This window comes from Siniperca chuatsi, linkage group LG18 (assembly GCF_020085105.1).
Source record: "Siniperca chuatsi isolate FFG_IHB_CAS linkage group LG18, ASM2008510v1, whole genome shotgun sequence".
In the NCBI taxonomy this organism is placed as follows: domain Eukaryota; kingdom Metazoa; phylum Chordata; class Actinopteri; order Centrarchiformes; family Sinipercidae; genus Siniperca; species Siniperca chuatsi.
The window spans coordinates 26661348-26684470 of record NC_058059.1 but is presented as its reverse complement, the minus strand read 5'-3'; the positions used below and the strand labels follow the sequence as shown (position 1 = coordinate 26684470).

Here is a 23123-nt window from a genome sequence, read left to right as displayed (position 1 = left end):
AATAAGCATCATACAAACCTCCATAAAGTGTTGGAATAAGTAGACACAGAATACGTACGTGGTATCAAAAAGTGTGGAAAAATGTTATTGTAACTTGAAAACTCCATAAGGGAAATCTTCAAAAAAGGTGTAGTGTATTGTGTGTTGTTTGTTCCTGTTGAGTCAGATGAGTTGACATGAAATATTTGAATATTTTATATGAGGTGGCTGTGGCTCAGGCGAGAGAACGGGTCACGGTTCGATCCCTGGCTCCTCCTGTCCACATCCGTCCTTGAGGAAGACACTGAGGGTGCTTTTCATTATGCTAACGTGTCTCCTCGCTTCCCTCACTCGTTTCCTTTCTTCCGTTTCTTCCGTCTTAGCTCCTCCCAGCGAGGATGTGAGAGAGATGCGAGGAAGAAAGCTGCCAAATGAGAAATCCTTGGTTCCATAGCGTCAGTCTTAAGCGACGTCTGTTACTTGCGACGTGCTGCACAGCTGCATCACCTGTCAAACTGACTGGTACGAATGTCCACAGAAGCCCTTATTTAAGAACCATTCAAAACCTTACTGTATCGTTCATAGATAGAGATATGAAAATCTCTTATAGGCCTATAAGTCTTACATATACAAGATTCCTTTATTCATTCAGATATGTGAATTGTTTAACATAGCTGATTATTAGTAGTATTATAATTGTTGTTGATTTAATCATCATTTAATATTCCTTTTAAATCTTCTAATTTATGTACAGATCAGTGCTATTTGCTATGGTTACTTAGGCTATTTATTTACTTGCATTATTGTTATCTACACAATAACACACCACAAAGCTGCATGAGAATGTGTGTGTGTCGATTGTATTGTAAAATAAAAAACAAACAAAAAACAAACTGCTGCTTTGTGTGATGCCACAACACTTTGCAATTAAATGATCCTGTATATTCTAGATGCATTATATTGCATCTCACCATGTAACTGTGTTCTATTATATTATCTGTAAACATGTGGAGGTGCGGCATCTATACGTCACCCCACTTAACAAAAGACTTCCGCGTAGGACACACCTGTGTTTCCTCCAGAAGCCTCCTCGCTCCTCGTCTCCTCGAGGTGCATTTAAGGGATTGGAAGATCCGCCATGATGGCAGAGGGGGAACGATTTCCGGGTCACGGGAGGAGAGAGGACGCGAGGAAGCGTAAGTGAGCGTAATGAAAAGCACCCTGAGGCCTTTGCTTTACATGCGGCTCCACTGCCATTGCTGCGTGAGTGTGTGTGCGTGGGTGAGTGGATGAAAGGCTTTGTAAAGCATTGTGTCTACTAAGATTGAAAGGGGCTAATACTAAAAGATTAAGCTGTTGTGTGATCCCCTGTCTTCATGTCTGAACTCATTAGGTTTGATTTCAGCCAAGTAAAGTTTGGCACATATTCAGCCTCACGCAAGAACCAATCATACAAACAGATTTGATCATTCACCATTTTCTAGGGTTGTACCGAATGTCATTTTATTTACATTCAAAGCTTCTATTGAGGTTTTCGAATGTTGCTTATATTATATCATATTTTATGACGTCATCACCCTAAAAAAATATCTTTTTTGGTAACGACTTAAGTAATTTACTATAACAGTGTTAGAGCCGAAATAGATATTTAGTTATTGTGGATATATAAATGTCATTTGTGGTGCTGTTAGACTGCTGTTAGACCGCCCTGTTAGTACAGGTGCTGCCTCCCTTTGTGAGCGGCAAGCGGGAGAGCAAACAGGTCTTTGACCGCAGTGAAAATTTTGTTTTTGAAAGGTTAAACGCCAACAAATATGGATTGAAGCAGAATATTTCTTTAGATAAAAACATGCTGTGAATTTTGGAAATGATTACAGCTATCTTTTTTCAATAAAGTTTGACTTTTGGACTTTGCAACACTTTGGAATTATTGAAAATGTTTGGATCACACACCACCTAATCTTTATCTGCAACTGTGCAGAAAAACCGGGTTTAAGCAGAATGAAGAGACAAGCACAGAAAACAAACAAAAAAACGCTGCCCAGCATTCGAATGTCAACGTTATGAATGAAGCTTCGAACTATTCGGTACAGCCCTACCAATTTTTTCCCTATTTAGAATTTTCTCTTAGGTACGAAAGACATTTGCAAGAAGGTCCAGACCTGTCGTACAAGTCAGTTACACATTGTCTGACCTGATCTTCACAGGGGGAAACACACTTATTTTACCTAAGAATTATAATGTCTTCATCTGAATAATTTGCAGCACAAATATGTTACAGAAATCTACTAAAAACTTTACTGAGAGGTATACAATTCAGTAGTTGCTCAGACAATTCTCACACTCCAACAGCTGCGTCAGGGTCTTCATGCAGGTCAGGTGGGCATGCTTTGTGATAACACCTGACAGTGTAATATCAGCTACAATGGAATGTGTTCTGTCGTCCATCTTAGTGACTCTGACATGTCACGAACAGCTTTTATGTACAAAGTTTTTTGGCATTTAACTTCATGACAAACCATTCCTTCTTTATTTCTGTCATAGTACGGCTCTGTGATGACACATCACTCACAACAGTAGTAATATTTTCTCATTTTTTCTGGTCCCCTGATATCACTACTGACACTGCTAATTTATCATGTTTTGTTCTGCTGATGTCAGCAGGACCTGAAACCCTGCAGTGTATATTTTTTGTGAATGCCCACAAATGGAGTGGAACAGGTAGTCTTGTACAACAGTTTGGGAGAGTCGATTATGCTAATGATCAAGTCTCATGATTGCACACCACCTCGTCAACAGGTGGCATTCATCAAGTGGAAACAAGCAGTTTGTGCAGTTAACAGGGTTTGTGAGGTTTAGGAATACAAAAATGTGTCATACACACAAAGTTTACTAAAACAATATGGAGGCAGGGCAACTTACTTTCCAACACAGCGCTCGTATGCCTCCTTCAAATGGGATTCCTGAGTAGAATAAAGAAAAGGATGGTCAAATACAGAACAATAAAATATCTACACTAATGTTATCAGCACAAAAAACATGTAGGTGTGAAATTTACCATTGAAGCACAGCTCCCTCAGTGTCTTCAAGTTTATATTTTCTTCACTCAAGGCTACTTTGAATTCCTGTATCCTGAAATAAGAAACAAGGCTAGGTTAGAACCAATTTCATTTCTGAATTACTGCCTGGTGACAAAATACCTCTTGTACTATTAAGAACATAATGTTAAACTCATAAATGTTAACATGTGGTCTACATGAACAGATGCTTTGGTATAATGTCCTAACTCTTTAGTTAGTAAAAATTCAACCATTATGGATGTGATATATAAACCTACAAACATTGACTACATGCTAAAGTTTTTTTTCTGTTAGACAGCACCGCAACCATGAGACATGGACTCTACTGAATCCAGCAGTAATAACTGTATTGTTTTGTTGTTTGTAGTAGTTTGATGCACTGAATTGCACTTGATAGAAAGATGTTTATACTGCTTTGTAACTACCACTTTATAATGCAAACCAACACAAAACAAAGCACAAATTACAACCCCAACTCACTGCGACCTCACTATTCATGCACTCGACACAGATCATTTTGGGATTCTGAGCATACATCCACTTGTTCAGCCAATACTTTGGCCACAGTCGTCAAAATATTTGAAGCCCTATTCGTATAATGCAATCTAATAGCTACAACAGCACAAACTACAGCCTTCAAACAGAGCACCAACACCTCTTCGACACACAAAAAAAACTGAATATGATAAGCTTCATAAATATTAGAGTTACTGCATTTTGATGCAGGTGTACCAGCTGTGTCCAGTATTTCGGTGTTTTTTAAGTACCATATGGTAAAAAGATCTTCCTCGGGTGGGATTTGTTGAATAAGTGAGGTGGTCAGTAAAAAGTACCCTTTTTAGTATTTATTGTTTTAATTAAAAACATATGTTTTATCACCAAATCAGTCTTTTTTTCTATTATATAGTTATGAGATTGTCTATGGGGCCTTGCGCATCCGCTACAGATCTGCAGCATGTGCATTTATTTTCCTATTAAAAAATAAATCAAAATTCAACAGATTATGGTTGAGAAACCACATTTGCCTCATTTTCAGCCAGAACAAATCCTGTTTATTATGAACGTCAAACCTCTTCATTATGAGCTGTGGTGTAAGATAGTACAGTATGGGATGGTATATATATTTGAGGAAAAAATAACACTTTAAAAATAAGATGAGATGTACAAAACATATACAATCAACCGATGTTAATAGTTCTTACATGTAGTTAACAGTTTTACACTGTAGGTTAAAAGGTAATTACGTTACATGGAGAAATTGATTAAAACAGTCTTTCGAAACTGAGTCCAAAGCGTTTTTGCCAAGTAAGCATAGTTTGGCTAATTTGCCATTGCTAATTTAACGTCAGAACGACAGTCTCACTGGCGATAATTCACATTTGTTTTCACCCATGCACTGACAGAAACACACTGTCAGCTAATATAGCTAGCTGGATGATAGCTAATTGTTAGCTAGTTAGAGCTTGAGGAAGTATGATGTGTCAGCTGATGTGCTAACAGGGAGTTAGCGTAGCTACTTAAAAACGATGAAGTTGCTGTATTAACTTAGTTAACTTGTCAAACGCCCCAATGGCTCGCTGTTTTTGACATTAAATGTGACGTTTTAAACTGAGCAAAAACATATTAGCATTTACGAATTGTATGTCTTTGCAACTCTTGCCTAAAACCTAAACTCAGCTTATGTTTGGTTAGCTGAGCTGCTGTTGCTGCTAGCTTAACGCTGACGTTAACACCAGTTTTGCGGTTAGGACGCTAGCTGCTACAATAAATGATGTTCCACCAGTTTTTGACTGTCCGTGCGTCCACCATCAACATGCAAGAACAAACATTATGATATGTCTCACCTGTTTCTGTACGCAGTAGACATGTCTGGGCAGGCGGCGGTGTATTCCTTTAACTGTTTCCAAAAATGAATTATTATTATTGGCCAGAGGGAAGTCCTCCTACCGCTTCCGTCTTCGCAACAGCGCAGTGGGCGCAGAGCACGCCGCTGTTCCGTCCAGAGTCAACCTGCGTGTCAGTGAGTGGGTCCATATGTTGGGACTGTTCCCTCACCAAAACCGCCTTGTTCCTAACTGGTTCCCCAATGCCATTAATAAACTTAACATAGGTTTCATTTCAGGTCTTCTTGTTTCAATGATTTCCTAAACATAAATTAATAATTTATTAAACTTAGAATTTACATAATACATGTGCAGTTATTGATAGATGTCTTCTTCCAAACAACTAAATGTAAATTAATTAATTACAGGTGTGTTATTGTCAAAATTGAAGGTGCTGGGCAGTATTACTGTTTGGCATGGTTGGTTGGTGGATTAGTGTTAGTAAAAACAGCAGTATGAATGAACGTGTGCAGGAATGAGTAAGTTACTGTCTGGATGTATGCGCTGTTTTGGATCTGAGGCTGTGCATATTGGTTGACTGATCTTAATTTAGTTGTGCAATACGATCCACAAGGCTTGCGCTATTATAAAAGTCAAAACTTTAAAAGTGATTTGAAAGAGGAACGACACACTAAATATATGTTTTGCATGTCTCTGTGGACATCTCTTTGTGGTTGTTCTGCATGTCTTTGTGGTCGTTTTGTGTCTCTTTGTGGTGGTCTGAGCTAGAGATGAGGTTCTGGGGTCAAGAGGGGGTTTATCACTTTGGGAAGGTGAATGTGCTCAGTAAATTTCTAATGTCCCCGTTAGATTTTGTGTACATGTGGAAATTTCAGCATGATGGTGGTATTATGACAGGTCAGGAGGTTCCCAAAAAGGTATGAGATCCATCCTCTGGGGACCAGGAATATTGATACCAAATTTCCAGTAGACCAAGCGTTAGTCACTCACTTTCCCCCCTCGACAGCTGCATGCCACTGCATGTCATACTGCCTGAAAACACATAGTGATGAATACACATGCAGTATGTGTGGTATGACTGTCTGATGTTTGTCTAGTCTAGTACCACGTGTGCCTGCACAGTAGTCATTTCTATGCCTCTCTACCAAAGACACCAAATAAGTCTTTGTTTGTTTAAAGATTGTAACTAGCTAAATATTTAAATAAATAAAAAAGTTTGCCTTGATGAAACAAGTTCTTGCATTTATTCCTGTGCATGTAAACAGTGTGGAAGGAAAGCTCTGCAGAGGACACTGACATGGCAGGATTAGGGTCCCCCTTAATGGGGTAAATTTGCTGTTGGGCCCCTTTTGATAGATTTTAACACATGGCCCCTCTACAAAACAGGGCCACAAGATCAGGTAACATTGTTGTACCTGCCTCAGTTGATGTCATTCTTTAGCGGTGCAAATTTGTAACATTTATAACTAATTTACACACAGTGAATCTGGGGCTTGTAGGGCTCCTGGGGGACTGGGGCCACAGGGCAGTTGCCCACTTGGACTCTGAGAAAGTAATTTCTATAATTTCACAGATAAGTAAATATCCAAAGAATTATAACACAGCATAAACCATGTTTTAACAGTTTGGCACACAGTTTATTTGCATAATAGGGTGGACAACAAGGAGAGGGAGAGCAATCAGAATTCCTTTATGTTTCTTCTAAATAGTTTTGATTAAAAAATAAAATATATTCTCGTTTAAGGCTGGTTAAACAGAAATATTTCAAAGCAACTAACTTTTTTATATGGATGGATTTAGAAAAACACTGCCTCCATTTTCTCTAATAGTATTGCAGCCAATGTTTTTCTTGTCAAGTGCGTTATACAGTACTACTACAACTATTACTACTAGTCCTACCACTACTACTGATAATAATAATAATAATAGTAATGTATTAGGTAAATAAAATAAGCGGAGGAGATATGTATTGGTAACACAATAATAATAATATACTATAGGAGTATAAAATAGGAAGTGGAGGGACGAGTGATGGGAGAAGAAGAATAAGATGAAGAGGAGGAAGAGATGGGAAAAAAGAGGAGGAGTAGAAGTAGGAGGAGTAGAAGTAGGAGGAGGAGTCTGTTTGTTGACATCGGACGAAAACGAAAATCAGATGAGTGAAGACTGGTGATAATAACTCAATTTCTCGCCGTCATCAAGACACATAGTCTTGGCGAAAGCTAAGGTAGAGCACTGCCTGATGAGCCATGCGCTCAAATACCGCTGACCACTGTTTGTAGCCTGCATTTCCACACAGAGTTCTTAGCTAGCGCTAGCCCCACTAGCTAACGGAGCTAACATCATAGCAGGGAAAGTCATCGTTAGCCATAAGCTAATTTAGACGCTGAAATGCACCGTATCGGCAAGCTAATGCTTAACTTAGAATAACAAGTGTTGCATTTTGGTATTTTGGGTTGTTGTGAGTGAGTAGGCTAACACTTGTTGTCTGTTTGTCAGTAGCTATCGAGTGTTAGTGTTATTAAAGTAAATAATTCTACAGTGTCGCTAGCTAGCTAGCTAACTTAGTAACAGTCTGCTGTGTCTCCCTCAGGATTCATTGCTATGTTGGTTAACTAACAAACTAGCAGTACCAACCAAAACACAGGGCAAGCTAGGGTTAGCAGTTATTAGCTTCAGCTTATCAGCAGGAGTCTTTCAGCTTAATGTAAATAAGTTAATTTTATTAGTAATGTTGAAACAAGTTGTTCCAAAGTAGCCAACAACAAAGGTCTGCAATGCCTGCAAAGAGGTGGTCTTATAATGTATACATGGGCTCAGTTTAGTATGACATTACCATTTACCATGTCTACCATTTAATTTAGTAGACATGGGTAATACAGTAAGAGTTTGTAGAACACTGAGTGTATAACACTTATTAAAATCAGTTTATTTTTTTGTTTGTCACATGGTTTCTGGCCAAAAAGGCTCCACAAAACACATCTTACATAAGAAAAAGATATATTAACCTAAAACCTTAATGTTTAGCTGCAATGAATGCCCAGAATAGTGGAAAAAAGATGCAGATATTAGCTTAATGTGGCAGTTCTAATTACTGTGACTTTACATGTGCACTAATTTTATTCACATTTGTTCTTTTAATCAGCACTACCATTTAATCCTCACATTGGAAATATGAATTATTAAACTCAGAATGTCAAGGGGAACTTTTTTGCTGTTTCCCACCAGAAGCAGCCTCTTGTGAAAAGAAATTGCTCCTAACCCTTTCCTGTGTTCAATGCACGCCTCCTAAGGTCCCCTGCACTGCCCTGTCGTTGATCTGAGCCGGAGAAGAAGAGGCTAACATGGCAGCCAAAGCAGGAGACAACCCTGACAGCCTCATGACTCTGGCAACGGTCTTCTGCCTGAAGAACCTCAGGAAGACCATGTGCTACCAGGGATTCAGGAACAAGCTCTGCCTGCGCTCAGACATCTTCCTTCCTAGCGAAATCTGCGACAAGCTGGTCAACACGTATGTAACATTAATTGATGTTTACCCAATTTCAGAATTTTCAGTCTCTCAAAATGGCCCATGTTTGCTACAGTATTACAGATTCCATGTCTGAAAGGGACTTTTGATTCCATGTTGGTTTTTTTGTTTAAACAGATATATGGAGTTGGTCCACACAGACAGTAACTTTGAACCAGAGGAGAGCTTCTTCCAACTATTCTCGGACCCTCGAAGCACCAGACTGACCAGGGTACAGCTGAGAGAAGACTTTGTACGTGACAGAGATCTGGAGGCCATTAGAAAACAGGTAGGATGCCGAAAATTTGTCAATGACTAGTTTTTCACAATAAGCTCTTTATTATAACATTTTCATGTTCACCTCTGTGGAACATCTCAACTAGAAAATGTAGATATTAAAAGTACCTTTAGTCTTTCACTTTTTTTTCACAAAATTAAAGGAACTATTATTGTTTTTTACACCCTCAGTGAGTCTTTTTGTAGTTTTGGCCATCATTCCCATCAGGTTATAATAACATTCTCTTACCAACTTAATTATAGAGACATAGACACGATGACACCAGTATACAGTGTGTATAAAGCAACATAACACAAGCAATCACATTATCTAAACCTTTTATTTGGAAATGAAAACTAAGCAGAAACTTCAGATTATCAACCAAACTGTCAATTGTAAATGTCTATTAGATTTTGGAAAACTGCTAGCTTCCTGGTCCAGTTCTGATCTACCATTCGTACTGTCAGTGTGCGTGCACACAGTTTTAGAAATCAGTGAACGATTCTAATGGACAGTTTAGGTTCGACTTTATTGTAATAATTAAGCCAGTGAATATAACGTTTTATTGTCAGCATTAATTTCCTTCAGGTTGAGGAGGAACCCTTCACCTTTTCAAAGTACTTTCTTTCTTTGTGCATGAAGGAACATGATGTCAGCTGTTTTTTATCATAATGCATGGGATTTACTCAGCAGTTATGGTTGGTTTGCTAGGCTAAACAAGTCTTGGACCACTCTCTGTTCTGAATGCACAGAGATAAAATTGATATAGATAATCTAACTCCTGGTAAGACCTTAAACAAACGTATATTTCCCAAAATATCAGTGTTCCTTTAATATAGCTTTCATTATAGTCTACTTTTTGAATTAGATATTGCCATTCTTTGTGATAGTGAGTGAAATATTCTATTCTATTTTTGAAACATACATCTGATCAGTGTTGCCTTTTACAGTATGAATGCCTTTTAGTTCTCAGAATCGTGGGACATCTGTGGGAAACATACGTAAGATGTGAAATAGAAACAAATCTGTCTACAGACAGCATACTGAATCTTACTGGGAGTCTAATACATAATGTCATGAAAAAAACTAAAGTTGCTGTTACTAAAGTTGATTGGGGTGCAGTATTCTTCTCCCACCAGCTTGGCCCTTTTGAATGCAGTTAGTGATATTGGTGGGTGATATTGGTGGTCATTCCAAATTGGTGAGAAAAAGGCAAAAATACAAATAAAATAGAAATGGGTAGTACACGTACAGTAATTTTTCAATATTTCCTAATGTGACATGTTTTGTTCAAAGGGATGTGTTGGTTACTTGGGGTATGTAATTATACTTTAGGAGAATAATGGTAGATCTACAAACATGGACATGGGTACACTGATGTTCAGTGCCCTGTGCAAGCTACTTCTCCTGCAAGTGTGGGAATGGAAAAAATAATAGATATAGTATTATATTGCTATATATTATATTATATTACTGTGTGATGTCCAGTCATATATCCTTCTTTTACTCCAAACATTTCTGGAATTGTTCTGTTTTCTGACAGTTCAGACTTTTGCCACGTTGGGCCTGTCTTGCCTCATTTCCGCTGCATGGTACGGCACAGCTTGGCTCGGCTTGACTCGCTAGGAACCATTCTTTTTTGGTTTTTCATTGGCAGAAGTGGATAGTACCTGATACTTTTTTGGTATCACCTTGATTGACGTTCTAAGTGAGCTGAGCCGATACTAAAAGACCACTGATTGGTCAGAGAGACTCGTCGCCAGAGGTGGAATGTAATTAAGTACATTTACTTTACTTAAGTACAATTTTGAGGTACTTGTACTTTACTTGAGCATTTCCACTTTATGCTACTTTATACTTCTACTTCATTACAATTCAGAGGCAAATTTTATACTTTTTACTCCACTACATTTATTTGACAACTTTAGTTACGAGTTACTTTTTCAGATTCAGATTATTTATACAAAATATAAATCAACTAATAAATTATGATATATTATTATAGATTAAGCTACACAGCAGTATATAAAGTAATTCAAATGAGCTCCACCTTTATCAAATGCAACATGAGTGATTCTTACATATTAATGTATAACTAATTTTAATCCAGTAATGTAATATATATTATAATATATGTGTATATATATTCTGAAAAGGGCCATTTTGCATAATGAGTACTTTTACTTTTGGTACTTTAAGTATATTTTGATGCCAATACTTATGTACTTAAGTAAGATTTTTAATGCAGGACTTTTACTTGTAACAGTGTATTTTTACATTGTAGTGTTGTTACTTTTACTTAAGTAACAGATCTGAGTACTTCTTCCACCACTGATCGTCACTAGAATCATCAGTTGCACGACACAGGACATTGCTACCGTCAATAGCAACCGCAATTCTTACATTCACTCGACCCAGAATTTAAAAAATGGCAGCCCGTAAAACCACGCCATGGTCAGTTGGCAAAGTGCAGACGTTCCTCTGTTTGGTTGCCGATGAAAGGATCCAGCGAGAGTTCCTGTGTTTGTGTCGCGTTGAAGATGATGTCATGGCGAGTCGAGCTGAGCGGTACCATGCAGTGGAAAGGAGGCTTCTGACACTGAAATGATGGAACATGTATAAATGTGTGTTAGTATGTGTTTTAAAAGTAGTTTGTTAGCCATTGTACCATCTTAGTTCTCTATGAGAATGTTTGACACAACATTTTCCTATTGTAAAGGTATGTTTACATTAGTTTCACAGATATTGTGAATAAGTGTAGATGATTTTCTGGCAACATATTGCAGAATTGCCTGTATTGTCGTGGCATAGTTATGATGGGTAATGAATCGTGAGAGTCTTGTATTGTAAGCTAACCTGTGGCTCCCATCCCTGTAGTTGATTTTTGTACAGCAGTTTGTAAAGGATAACCCAGTCATTAAGGATTACAGTATACTTAGATCAGTATGGATACAATTTCAAAATGATTCACTGATGCTCAGTAATCATTTACTTTGTATGTTCTGCCAGGACCTGATTGAGCTCCACCTCACCTACTGCAATAGTCTGTCATCCCGCAGCTTGAAAACACTGACTTGCTTCCGTGAGACCTTGGTGTCTCTTTGTCTCTTCGGCTGCAGCCACATCTTCTACAGGAAGGGCGGTGCCCCACTCGCCTGCAATGAAGACACCGAGGATGAGGAGGAGGAGAGCCCTGCTTCTAGGCAAGCATTAGAAACGGACTTTAACTTCCAGGGGTTCAACCGCCTCAGGTTACTCAATTTAGGCGGCCTGCCTGACGAGGTGGATGCTGAGACCCTTCTCAAACCCCTGAAGTCACTCACCTCACTAGATCTGTCTAATGTACAATTGCTGGGAACAGCTTTTCTCACCCAGTGGAAAGACAGACTGGCATCTCTTGTTCTCTACAATGTGGACCTGTCAGAGGAGTTGATCAGTACAGTGGTGGAGATTGTTAATCTCAGGTAAGGTGGGAGGGGGCTTTTATGTATAAATTGTCATTATGCTCTTAACACACCCTGGTATCCAGTCCTTGTATATATTGCCAGTTGATCATGCCTGTGTCATATATATAAGTGATAAAACACGACACAAATTTTACTGACGTGCTGGTAGAAAACTGCATTTGAACTTAAGTTCTGTGTAGCTTCATCTCTTTCATCCAAGTTAAAATCTTATTATCCTCTGGACTGAAGTTGTAGAGTTGAACATGTTTATGGACTCATTCAAGCCAGTCATTATTAACAGTGTTTCATTTTATTATCTAGAAACATGACCTTATAGTGTCACAAGTGTGAGTTGGAGAAAGTTACTTTACTGGAGCTCTCCACTCAGCACCACAGCAGTGAGCCGACAACATCAGGCTGTTTAATATTTCCTCAACTATATAGCCCTTTTCTTTCAGTATGAATGCTCATCACACTTCCAAAAATGTCTTCTCTCTACTTCTCTACTTCAGCAGCAGAAAACATTTTCCTTTGCACACCATTAGTTTAGAAACACGAGTCAAAACAGAAGAATCAGGAACAACTACATGTGGTTTAAAATTATGCAGTCAATGTAAATTATGAGGTTTGAGTCAGTTAATTTAAAGTGGCTATAATCGATTTTTTTAGAATAATGTACCAAATGACAATGTGAAAACAATGTGACAATGTGAAAGGGGTCGCTCATAGTGATCAACCTACAGATATTATCAGCTGAATCTGCAGCTCCCCTTGGCTTTACAGAGCTTTATAATGAGTCTCAGCTCATTGTTCATCTGTCCGGCCCACAACTTTTTACTGTTTTGGTTCACTCTCACCTCTCTCTTAGCGTGGTTTTCGGGCGCAGCAGGCAGCTGTTTTATGTGAAAAAGCTCTAAAAACCCACTGTGCACGACCTGCTCAGCACCGAACAGCAAACAGACACAGTTAGTGACTAGGTGGTGAACATAGTGGAGCCTTTAGCAGCTAAGCTAAAGAATATGTCACTGTCATTGATAAAACTCTGTATTCTTCAGGCATCTTGACATCTCGCGGGAGAGCAGGCGGACCTCTAAGTTTAAGATGACCAGGAAAATCCTGACAGCCATTGTGCAGCGTCTGATCAATCTGGTGTCACTGGACATCTCGGGTCACATTATGCTGGACAACTGCACAGTTCCACACTTTGAAGAAGCTATGGGTCGGCCAAGGTGAGTAACCAACTCTAGAGTGTACATTGAATATAAAAAAGTCTATTTCAGAGTTTTTTGAAATTGCAATTACATTTTCATTTACTTTCAGATGAACAATGAACTTCTGAACAAGCCAGGTTTTTCTCTCTTTCAGCACTGAGCCGTGCAAGAGCAGCATCTATCCTTTCCAGGAGCTGAAGAGGCCCCTGCAGTTTCTGGGCTTATATGACACCACCCTCTGTAATGTGACACACATCCCTGCTTATAAGGTACTGGTTATGTAAAGGGCCGGACATTACAGTTTTTAGCTGATAATAGTTAATTTGGGCATCACAAATAAAGCGACTAATCAGTTGCTTCCTGATCCAGATGTTGCCAGTCATTATTAATATTGTTTCATTACCATGTTTCATTTTCTTATCTAAACCTTCAACGTCACATCTGTGAGTTTGAGAAATGAGAATATAGAGAAAAAAAGAATATAGAGTATTATTTTATAATTCACGACATCAAGGTGTTACAGAGTACTGTATATCCCGACTGATATTACATTAATATGACATTACATTAATAATGACAGTACCCACCCCCCCAAGAAGACAACAATAACAACAACATAGATACTAGTACAATAAGTTTTATAGTAAAGGAATACAGACAAGAATGAGTAAGTAAATAATAATAGTACATGTTACTAATCATAAAAACAACAACAACAACAACAAAACAAGAGAAAGTCAAATTAAATTAAAATGAATAAATATAAATAAAGAGTCTCTGCTCCCCACCACCCCAAACTTTCAATGATCTGCTCTCTTTGCATCATTTGTTAGGGTCATCCTCCTGATTCATTAGATTACCAACATCACCATATTTAAGATACTCTAAGAGTGTAGTGATTAAATAAGCTGCTTTTCCTTTAGTAAATCAGGCACAAGGAGCTGTTATAATAATTAGAATAAACCTATGCTTCATTTTTCCGCTCTCTGGCTGACACTCCTTAAAATACATATTCATCAGTTGTAAAGCACTAAATGTTTTGATAAATTACTCTTGTTGGCTTTTTACTCGCAAAGCTTTTATTGCACTTTCAGTAATGACATTTTACTCCCCAAACGGAAAATCTACCCTCATTTGGCGCTTGGCTGGTGTTAATTTCGGACCCTGTCTAAGTGTGGTAGTGTGTGCTTGGCAGGGTATGCCCTGGTGTTGGTGTGGAGGGGGGTCTTTTAATCGACCATCAGCCAAACCCTAAAGCCTACCAGTCTCAGATTATTCCTCCTGCTTTGGCATGTTATCCGCCGTCTCAGATAGAGACTTGACTTGAGCTTTGCGTTCACTGTTTACATGTGACTGGAGTTGGGCAATGTCATATTCTGCGCTAGAGATGGGCTCTTCTGCCTCCCCTACACTCGCTTTCATGTCTTTCATGGCAGACAGTACACCATCAATTTTAGTTGTAACTAGGCATTAGGGGCTTTGTCAATTGGATCTCTGTCGTATTCTTCACAGTTCACGTGTTCGACAGTAGCCAAGCTAACATTAGCTTTCACAACATTTTCAGAGTTGGAAGGTGCAGCTACGTTGTTCTGTGTCTTTTTTTGGGCTTTGGTCTTTTTTTTCTCTGCTGCATAATTTCGTTGTTATATTGCAAATTGACTTAATCAATTTTTTGCTGAAAGTTCTCTCAGCACCCCACCATAACCGTAAGTCTAAATGGATAACATTGATACACCAATATATAGGATTTTTTAAACAAACCCATAACATAAACAAAAAATCTTGATACAGATCCCTTAGATTTGTTTTTATTTTAAAGAATTGTGACCAAGATACATACTGAGCTGGACATTTTATAGTGTAAAAAAACTCACATTCAGCTAGTCAGTGTTCTCTGATGGACGAACTCTGCAATGGTGAGGCTCTTTCTAAATTACCTCAAACCTGGTTTGGCATTTCTGTTCGGCAGTTTTTTGTTACTTGACTGACGTATACACTGATACCAGCATATCTGCCATAATTCAATAAAGTTCAATTCAAGAAGCACAATGCAAATTCCACCTAGAATTTTAAAATAGTAATAATGTTATGGTAGTGGTAATATTAATATTAATAAAGTAATAATAATAATAGGAATGATAGTCATAGGAATAAAAATGACAATAATAGTAACAGAGCCAATAACAACAATTGCGGTAGCAGTTGTCGAGCAGGAACATGGGGGCAGCAGGTGGCCCACAACCACAGATCCAGACTCTGCAGCTCCGGAGGCAGAAATACCTGCTGAAAGCAACAGAAGGAGAGAGGAGAGAGACGAGCATTAATGGGATAAAAATGCATACAGATGGAGAGGGAGAGAAGGAGAGAGGAAAGAGGTGCATCATGGGAAGTCTCCCAGCAGTCTAGGCCTATAGCAGCATAACTAAGTGATGGTTCAGGACTCACCTGAGCCAGCCCTAACTATACGCTTTATCAAAGAGGAAAGTCTTAAGCCTACTCTTAAATGTGGAGATGGTGTCATGAGCTAACAGCGCACAATATATTGGCTTGGCTCTACAACAAAGTCACAGCTCTGTTGAAGTGTACCTCATTTTTACAAAGGGATGGAGACTGACCAATGACATAGGTCTATCTGTTGTCTGTTGTGTTCACAGCATAGAAGAACATATACGTGTGATATAGCCAAAGTATGAAAAAGAGGAGAAATACAAAATAAAACAGGAAACATCGACAGAAAAACATGAAACAAAGGAAAACATAAACTAGGGAGCAGAGCAGGTCATGACAGAAACGGTCTGAGAAGGAAAAGTCAATCTTTGGTTGGACCGTTCAAGGCGACAGCTGTGATGATGTGTCGCAAGTGTTTAATTTTAGGGGGCCACAAAACAAAAAGACACCCAACAGACAGTGGCATGAACACTACATGATATACAGTTGACCTTAAGTTAAGTATTCATGAAAAGGGCCTCAAACCGATAAGATAAAAAGAAGGAAAAAACTTATTTTCACCTTTTAGTAAATTGGTCAACTCACCCTTTATGTGATGAAAGAAATAACCAGGTCTTCCTTCTTAAATTTGACAATGCTCATGGGCACACAGGCAGTACATATGGTGGTGTCATAACATACTCCCCACTAAGTTAAAGGTACAATGTAAACTGGTTAGAGCATTCAGTGATTGAAATGGAAAAATGTATTATTTCATGTCTGGTCATGTGTGCATATTAATAATGCTTAATAACAGATTTTGTTTTGTGGGTTAAATCTGTGTGCTGCCGGCCTTTTTCAGGTGACTGGATCAAAGAATGAAGACCAGGTCCTGAATGCCATTGAGGCTTACACAGAGTTTCGCCCTGAGCTGGCCCACAGAGCCATCAATCAGCTGTTTGACATCGCCAGAATACAACACTGCAGCCAACTGCTCCGAGCTTTGCAAGTATGCTGAGTTTAGGTTGGGTTGTTCTTTGAAGGAGGTGACACCAGTGACTTCCACTTAAATCTTTGTGACATTATACTGCATGTTATGCCTGTATCACTTTCTCATACCTCTCCTCTACACTTTCTGTCCCTTTAGCTTGTCATAGCAGCATTGAAGTGCCATAAATATGATAAGAGCATCCAGGTGACTGGCAGCGCTGCTCTGTTCTACCTAACCAACACAGAGTATCGCAGTGACCAGAGTGTGCGGTTGCGTAGAGAGGTCATTCAAGTGGTACTAAATGGAATGGAGCAGTACCAGGAGGTCACTGTAAGTCTACTCTGTGGCCTCATCCACATCTCTGATAAACTAAAGCACTTTTTTGGTACTGGCCAAAATGTGTAACACAGAGTATCAAAAAACGTCATGTTGGCATTGAATGCTTGCTCATGTGTGTACTCTTTTTAACGTAATCTTTGATTAAACAGTTTATTATTTAAATCATAATTTTGACAGACTGTATTTTAGGAAGGCAATATTCTTGTATGGCTGCTGGTGTTTATACAACATTTAACATTTAAGAAGTTTGGCTTCTTTTTATTAAGTGGAAAAAAAGGTATTTGTAGAAAAACATGTTTATATTCTTCAAAATAGGGTATCGAAAAATGTACAGGTTTGCTATTTTATCTGCTCTAGGATCAAAACAATATCCAGCCCAAGTGTCCAGATGGGCAAAGCTGATAGACTGAATTCTTATTCTGTCAGTTATTTTGTTTTTATGTATAGAAAAATAACAATTTGTAGAGATTTTGTTTTCACTTTAATATTAAACTAGTTTTTTGTTGATCAGTATCAAAAAATCTTAATTACTTCCACAGTAATTAAATGTTGTTCAACCAAAAAACATGTAAAACTCTAAAGGTCATGTTTACATGAGGAAAGTATAGTATAGTTATTAAAAATAAAACCAAAGAAACATGAATTAGCTTATATGCTTGATGAATTAAGTTTTTTACTATATGCTGCTTAATTAAAACTAAAACCAGGTCAGCTTTTAGACCTATTTGATCTACATTATGTTGCTCTTGAGACTTGTAGAGTTTTCAGTTTGAGTCATAAACCTTTCTGTGTCCCCCTCTGTGTCCCCATCCCTGCCCGACACAAGGTCCAGAGGAACTGCTGCTTGACTCTGTGTAACTTCAGTATTCCAGAGGAGCTGGAGTTCCAGTACAGTCGAGTCAACCAGTTGCTGCTGAAAATCCTGGAGCCAGCCAGGCAGGATGAGTCCATCCAAAGAATTGCTGTGCACCTCTGCAACGCTTTGGTCTGTCAGGTGGACAACCATCACAAGGAAGCTGTGGGAAAGATGGGATTTGTCAAGGTAACACTGAAATGAGCTTTACTCTTTTTAACATTCTCAAATTTCTGACAGATGTCCATAAAAATGGGACAGATACTCTTCCCTCTATTGTGAAATTAGATTTTCTGGTAAAAGAGGTAAGATATAATTTGTGCTATTGATTTTGACTGGTACTTCTACTGGAAAAAACAAGTCAAGTTTAAAGAAGTACTTTATTTAGTTAGACTTTTTAAATCCCTGTAGGGAGATTCACCCTTTGCATTTGAGCAATCCTAACTATTTAGTTAGGATGGCTCGGGTTTGAAGAGGGGGCAGGTAATTCCGTGTGATATGGACCCAGAATTGATCCACTAGGTTCTGGCAGTGGCACCACCTCCGCCGCCCTGTGACAGCTGGGGTGTAAACTGCTTGAGGTGAAGCTGCATCCCGCCGGAGTGATGGGGTCGGGATCGGTGACGTTGAGGCATAGCCTAGTGGTTTTGAGTTCAGAATCCCTTCTACCTCCACTAAGACCATGTACAGGATGTCTTCAGAGACTGCCTGGCCGCCAACTGCCACCCACGAGTGTTCTTTATCGAGTGAACCTCCCTGTCCCACAATATGGCTTCTTGAAGTTCGCACTTAACCCCATGGAAGTTGGTGCCACAATCTGACAATATCTCCTTTGGTCGACCTCTTCTGGCAATAAATCGGTGTAAGGTGAGGAGGAAGGCATCCACATCCATAGAGTTGAGTTCAATGTGGACGGCGCGAGTGGTGAGACATTTATATAGGACACCCCAGCGCTTCACGTACCTCCTGCCAGCCTTGACCAGATAAGCCCCAAAACTATCAATGCCGTTGAATAAAAGGGCGGACAGAGGAATCTGAGGTGCTCTGGCGGTAGATCTGCTGTGGAACCTTTGGCTGGGCTCTCCATTGCTGACAAGCTGGACATTTTGTAATCTCAACACCATCAACCAGAGATAGGAGTGGTTTGCCCCGCGTTATGTCATCAGCTGGGTGTCCACGTAATGCCAAGCTTGACAACTCCTGAATTTCCGACATGCAGGTTCCAACAAATACCTTAAAACGACAAGAATCTGATTGGAACCACTCCATGACTGTCATGGAGTCAGTCCATAGTGTTGTCTGGTGGAGGGTAAGTGTCATCTCCGTCTCCACAAGCTTGGCCTGTTGAGCTCCAGCTAGCACAGCGTAGAGCTCTAAGCGAGGAATAGATTGCTGTCTTCTAGGGGTGACCCTCGACCTGGCCATCTTGAATGATGTGCGGATGGCACCATCCTTCTGTACTGCCAGGTAGGCAACTGCACCGTAAGCCCATTCCGATGTGTCACAGAACACATGGAGGTCATATTCCAGATCCGCATCATCTACCGGAGCAGATAGGTAGCAGCATGGGATGGATATTGTGCTGAGATGGTCTAGCTTGCACTCCCAGGTGCTCCAGGTATCTTGCAGCTCTAGAGGTAAGTCAGGGTCATTCCAGTCCCTCCTCTTAGACCACAGCTGCTGGATGAGCACTTTAGCCCGTGTTGTATATGGTACTATAAATCCCAAAGGATCGTAGTGGCTGGCTAATACATGGTAGGCTGTTCTCATTGTCAGTGCAGAATGCTTGATGGGCTGGTGATGATAGTCAAGAGTGTCTGCTGCGCAATTCCAGGCCTAAAGTGCGCTCCATTGGGTCGAGTAGGTTCTGAATTAGACACTGTTCCGTAGCGGCGGACCTTGCTTCAGTAGGCAGATGAGCTACCACAGCTGGTTACTGGCCCACTGTCTTAGCTCAAACCCTCCGTCTGCCAATAGTCTGCGTAGTTGGTCCACTCGTCGCTTGGCGGCAGGTAATGGTGGGAAGGCTCTCCAGGCAGTTGCCACATAGAAGCTTTGCTCTACTGACTGTGGAATGTAAGGAGAACTGTCCTGGTAGTTATGAGCATGCCTCTGCAAAGCGCCGCCTTCTCTCAACCCTACTTTGGTCATGCAGTAATACCTGATGTGGTATTAAGCTGTCTGTAATGGCCAGGACACACTGCCAACCTGAGCAGTGTGTGCGTGTCGCGGAACCTCTTGCTTTTCATTTCGGCACCCATGTTAATAGGTTGGAGCAGCCACACAGCCCACATGAGCTGCAGGAATGCTTCATCTACAGAGTCGTTGTCTCACCTTTTTTTCCTGCGTGTGGTTCTCAGCAAAAACGCTTGAATCTGCAATGCAGTTGCTTTTCTTGCTAAGTGGCTACCCGAAGCCCAGGGTCCGGAGACCTTCCCTGCTCCGCTGATTATTGAAAGGGCTCACAGACTACCAGGCGTGCCGCAATCCTCTGGTTCGCGAGTCATGATAATATAGTTCTTACGTTTTCAAGACAAGATCCGAATCATGCAGACAGCCAGGAACAAGGGCAGGATAATGTTCGAAGATCACCATGTCATGTTTTTTCAATTCCATTGGGATGAACAGTCAGTGACTGAATTTTCCGGCTGCAAAAGACAATGTGAACACTCAACTTGAACTTTGCTTTTTCGGCTATTAAGGAAAGGTATAGTTGCTTTCATGTAGCATTTGGCGGTGTTTTAGTTTATGATGGGTTGAGATGCAGCCTAAACTGTTGCGCCCTCTGCTAATCGTCACAGTATATTGATGTGGTTTTAACCCCCCACAGCAGCCAAATACACATGTATATTTTCTTGTTCGTTTATTGCATTATGCTGATTGTAAACGGGAGGTTGGTTTATTTTGTGACTCGCCAGTTCTTGTCTGCTCTTCTTTATTAGTTCGCTCTTAATGTTGCGAGGGAAGTCTCACTGTCTTGAGACAGCGATGGGATTAATTTGGGGGTTATAAGTGACATGCGGTCTAATTGTTTTAAAAACAAGATTACAATTTATAGACACATTGGTGCTTATTTTCATTACATCTATGACATGGTTGGCATTCCTCATACTTGATTATGTTTGATATGGCCTCTAATATAAATTTAAAGTTTGTCCTGGAATGGTAGTGGCTTGATTAAATTAGCTAAAGTAATTAGTAGGCTTAAACAACTTAAATCATCAGTCGTGTATCTTCATGGAACCTACCTACTGATGAAATTATGAAGATAAAGAGGAGATGGCCCAGGCAAGTAATTTCAGCCTCTTACTAATCTTACACCCAAGGGGTGATGATCCTGATTCACAGATCTGTCCCCTTTAGGGTGGACAACATAATTTGTGATATAGAGGGTAGATATTTAATTGTCCAGGGTACACTGGTAAATGAAAAGATAAACATGATCAGTGTATATGTCCCAAACGATGATAACCTCAAATTCTTTGAAAATGTATTTTTATTAAGGTTGCTTCTCTCCCAGGGAAAGCCCTTATGGCAGGTGACTTCAACTGCACTTCAGATCCTAAATTGCATCGTTCATCTGGGGTGGACTCTTCTCACATACAGAGTAGGAAGAAGCTATTAGAATATGTAAATTCTAAAATGTATTTCTCAAATTACCTTAAATCCAATCCCTGATTGCCCTAAACTGTATTCTTAATTTGTACCCAGGGGATTGTTCATTAAACAGCAAAGAGAAAGAAGAAAATGACCGATTTATGTCTATTACAAGCAAGAGGCTTGATCTCTCTTTGCTGGAAGAATGTAAAAAGCACTTCTGTTGGCTTAAAGAGCTGTCTGCATGCCTTGTCTTTGAAAAATTAACATACACAATGAAAAAGAAATCAGCCAAATTTCATGAGGTTTGGAGTCCCTTTCTTACATTTTGGAGAATTGTGAACTTGGGGAAGCTTTGGAAACTTGAAGGTGATAAATGCCTGGGGAATGTTGATGTAACTCTTATGTCTACCATTAAAAAAAAGACAGTAGACAATAGATGCAGAATAATCCAGCAAAAATGTTCTTCCTGGCTCTACTTTTGCAGCCATGCAATGCAACATAATCTTGCAATGTGTTGGTCAGTCAAATCTGTGCAAGCACACATACTAGTTATAATACCATGTACTAAGCAAATCAAAATATAATACGCTATAATACAGGTAAAATAAATTAGTACAAAGTGGCTATAAGTATAAAAGCTAAAATAAGTGTAAGTACCAAAGTGGATTTAGAGGTTAAGTATGTATGGTATAATACAATGTAATAATATAAGTAATAAGTAATAGTGCAATAATGAGTACTGTCAAGTTAAGTGTAGCTTATTAAGATGATTATGAGATGGTAGATATTGCACAGCAGTAATAGAAGTATGAATAAATAGGGAATTTAAAACTGAATACAGAGTATATTGTACAGGAGTATTAAACAGAGAATATTGCATAATTATTTCAAGTATTGCAGTGATGTTAATGATCCAATGTCCAGTTTAGTGATTTAGGATCATATAGACTGACACTTAGAGGGAGGAGTTAAAGAGTTTGATGGCCACAGGCAGGAATGACTTCCTGTGGCGCTCTGTGGTACATTTTGGGGGGATGAGTCTTTCGCTGAAGGTACTCCTTTGTTTGACCAGCACGTCATGGAGTGGGTGGGAGACACTGTCCAAGTTGGCGTGTAGTTTGGCCAGCATCCTCCTCTCTGACACCACCGACAGAGTCCAGCTCCACCCCCACAATGTCACTGGCCTTACGGATCAGTTTGTTGAGTCTGTCTCAGTTTGAAGACATGTTGAAGGACTCCACAAAGCTGGGGGGCACAGGCTTTTAGCACCCCGGGGCTAACTCCATCGGGGCCTGCAGCCTTGTTTGAGTGGAGTTTCATCAGCTGTCCTCTCACCTGGTCAGCAGTCAGGCACACAGCAGAGGTTACAGGTGGGGAAGAGGGGAGTCGTCAGTCTGGAGAGGGCCGTTAGCCTGAGAGCCGTTGTTGAGGGGAGTAGGACTCTCCCAGGAAGATGGAGGGGGGGAGCAGTGGACTCAGAGGAGTCTGAGGGCCGACAGCAGCTGAGTTAGAGGGGAGATGAGCAGGAGCTGGTGTGTAGAATCTGTTAAAGAACAGATTAAGTTTGT

At 39.8% G+C, this 23123-nt stretch overlaps 3 protein-coding genes across 4 annotated transcripts in view; 1 reads left to right on the top strand and 2 right to left on the bottom strand.

Annotated features, from left to right (window-relative positions):
* tbc1d13 (TBC1 domain family, member 13) overlaps positions 1–5113 on the bottom strand; it is a 26104-nt gene extending 20991 nt beyond the window's left edge. Inside the window, exons 1-3 of one of the 2 annotated variants that reach the window (XM_044173913.1) lie at positions 4904–5113; positions 3038–3111; positions 2902–2942 (exon numbers count right to left, since the gene is read on the bottom strand). In XM_044173913.1, coding sequence (XP_044029848.1) covers positions 2902–2942; positions 3038–3111; positions 4904–4926 — 138 coding nt within the window. In that variant the 5' untranslated portion in view covers positions 4927–5113. The remainder of the gene's footprint in view (positions 1–2901; positions 2943–3037; positions 3112–4903) is intronic. The other variant, XM_044173912.1, reaches the window with a different exon arrangement.
* A 1881-nt stretch (positions 5114–6994) lies between these two features.
* The window catches only part of zer1 (zyg-11 related, cell cycle regulator), a 29638-nt gene continuing 13509 nt past the window's right edge, over positions 6995–23123 (top strand). Inside the window, exons 1-9 of the mRNA XM_044174048.1 lie at positions 6995–7130; positions 8197–8414; positions 8550–8700; positions 11698–12152; positions 13190–13363; positions 13500–13614; positions 16635–16781; positions 16920–17093; positions 17929–18144. Of these exons, the coding sequence (XP_044029983.1) occupies positions 8248–8414; positions 8550–8700; positions 11698–12152; positions 13190–13363; positions 13500–13614; positions 16635–16781; positions 16920–17093; positions 17929–18144 (1599 nt within the window). The 5' untranslated portion in view covers positions 6995–7130; positions 8197–8247. The remainder of the gene's footprint in view (positions 7131–8196; positions 8415–8549; positions 8701–11697; positions 12153–13189; positions 13364–13499; positions 13615–16634; positions 16782–16919; positions 17094–17928; positions 18145–23123) is intronic.
* On the bottom strand, positions 18156–22234 carry LOC122865519. Its single transcript, XM_044174049.1, has 2 exons — positions 18956–22234; positions 18156–18382 (listed from the first exon to the last, which is right to left on the bottom strand). The coding sequence occupies exons 1-2, from the start codon at positions 19723–19725 to the stop codon at positions 18373–18375; spliced, it is 780 nt and encodes a 259-aa protein (XP_044029984.1). The 5' UTR covers positions 19726–22234; the 3' UTR covers positions 18156–18372.

Excerpts from the sequence above, each read along its gene's own strand:
- LOC122865519 (XM_044174049.1), bottom strand. The coding sequence starts at position 19,725 with ATGAGAACAGCCTACCATGTATTAGCCAGCCACTACGATCCTTTGGGA.